Raw genomic sequence first — 2,303 nt, 5'->3', positions numbered from 1 at the left:
GAATAGACTATTAATTCTACTCCTCAGTCATGTACTGAGGTCATATAATTCTGCTATTTCTAGAATGCTAGCCTTGCCTCTCTCTTAAAGCAGATATGAAAATGTCAGTAATGTTTCCAAAGCAATGATGTTATAAGTTTTAAATATTCCCTTTGTGTTTTCCGTACTGACCAGTGAATGCGTGACTTCTGGGAAGCAGGCACTGGAGAATTGCCACAATTCCCTGGAATCTACCTTTACTGCTTTAAAACAATAATCTGCAAAATTTTTGAATGAGGGGGCATGTTTTTTTTGACTGTCAACATGGATTGTTTTCTATTACAATACATCAAAATCTGACTAACAAGAAATTTCTTGCAATACAAAAGATAACAAATAATTAAAATATTTGCTTTATCATACAACCAAGCTATATAATTCACTTTCTAAAGTGTCTAAAATGATTAGGAATTGTGGCACTTTCTTTTGCATAAAACCCTTTCCTCTTCATAAAACCCTGAGGTGAAAGGTTGTTAATATTATAAAACTGGAACCACAATTCTTCTCATTTCTGTATTAAATTGTAACTAGGTTTTTAAAAATTTATATAGAAATGTGTCAACTTCTAAAGCAGCTCTGTACAGTTTTCAACAAAATTATTTGCAAATCAACTGAGTTAAAGGGCCTTAAATGACCCTATTTAAAAAAGTGTTTTTGAACACTTCTTAGTGTCGAGATGAGCGCCATTTTCCATCTCTACTACTGTCTCTTCTGTTCTCATAGTCATGGCTCCAGCTATCGTGATTTCTATCTTCATAGAAGAAATCATCTCTGTTTCCTCTATAATGATGGTCAGACCCATGATCACTGTAACGCTGTTCCCGGCTATAATGTCTATCTGCTACATAGGGATGAGAATTCTGTCGGACTTTACGCTGTGATGATGGTGTATCTTGGCGCCACTGAGAGTTTGAAGACTGGTTAAAAGTATGGTGTGATTGAACTGATGGTGAAAATCCTGATTGATCCAGAGGTGGAGAACCAAATTTTCTACCATAGGATATCTGTCTCAAAACACTATTCATCACTGCTTGTCTCTGAAAATTTTCTGGAGAAGAGAAAGACCTCTGAATTATCAGTGATGATGGAGTCATGTCCACAGTCCTTTCATATCTGCTAGGAGATGTGGAAGTAGGACTTGAATTTCCAACATGATGCTGGGCATATGACAAACTGACATCCTGCGAGGCATGACTACTTCCTGATCTAAACTGAATTTTTTTTATTTTTTTTTTTTTATTAAATCATAACTGTATACATTGATATGATCATGGGGCATCATACACTCACTTCATAAACCATTTGACACATTTTTATCACAGTGGTTAACATAGCCTTTCCGGCGTTATCTCAGTTACTGTGCCAAAACATTTACATTCTACATTTACCAAGTTTCGCAAATACCCCTGTAAGATGCACCACAGGTGTGAAAAAAAAATAAAAAAATAAACTGAATTTTGATGGGCCTTCCAAAAAGCTTGATTCTATTAAGCAGATTCATCGCATAAGGAACAGATACTTCATGTTTGAAATTCACAAATGCAAATTGCTTTGGTTTACCATCTTTATCTTTTGGAATTTTCACTTTTATTACTGGCCCAGCCTGGTGGAAAAGCTCAAAAAGGACGGGGGCATGTTTTTTTTTCTTTTAAAAAAGGTAATAGTTTTAAAAACTATTAGTGATAATTCCGTTTCATCGCATCCCTGTCCCTTAAAGTTTAGTCAACTCCTTTGTCCCTGTGATTTATTTCCTTTTAATCTGATGAGTATAACTGAATGTGTCCCTGGGGACCTCTCTACTTTCACTATCTTTTCTTTCCATTTGAATTATTGTTTCTTCACCATTTATTTTAAATCGCATGTGATTTATTCAGAAAGAAAACGAGTCAAAAATAAAGAAATCACATAAAAGTTTTGCAACAAGATGGGAGCACAGAACTTGAAATTCCTGAAGGTCACCATATGTAGTAAACATAAATAAAATGAGAATTTGGGAGAGCCTCTTCCTGTTTTAGGAGAATTGGCTCCAGCATATATTAATGTCATCTCAATTTAAAAATTTTATTTATAATCTTGCTCTTAACAAACAGCTGCTAGCCTGAATGCTGCATTTGTAACCAAAATCCAGATTGAGAAAGTTTGGCTTTTTTTTTTTTTTTTTTAATTGTTGGGGATTCATTGAGGGTACAAAGAACCAGGTTATGCTGATTGCATTTGTTAGGTAAAGTCCCTCTTATAATAGATTATTTTTTTAAGGGATCCAT

At 34.5% G+C, this 2,303-nt stretch overlaps 1 protein-coding gene across 1 annotated transcript; it reads right to left on the bottom strand.

Moving 5' to 3' along the window:
- Positions 1-294: 294 nt before the first annotated feature.
- On the bottom strand, positions 295-1,253 carry LOC128566681 (RNA-binding protein 7-like). The gene has a single exon (XM_053563636.1). The coding sequence runs from the start codon at positions 1,131-1,133 to the stop codon at positions 705-707; it is 429 nt and encodes a 142-aa protein (XP_053419611.1). The 5' UTR covers positions 1,134-1,253; the 3' UTR covers positions 295-704.
- Between the last annotated feature and the right edge of the window lie 1,050 nt (positions 1,254-2,303).

The sequence above is a fragment of the Nycticebus coucang genome, chromosome 15 (assembly GCF_027406575.1).
Source record: "Nycticebus coucang isolate mNycCou1 chromosome 15, mNycCou1.pri, whole genome shotgun sequence".
In the NCBI taxonomy this organism is placed as follows: domain Eukaryota; kingdom Metazoa; phylum Chordata; class Mammalia; order Primates; family Lorisidae; genus Nycticebus; species Nycticebus coucang.
Note: the sequence above shows the minus strand (reverse complement) of the source record. Positions and strands in the feature narration are given on the sequence as shown.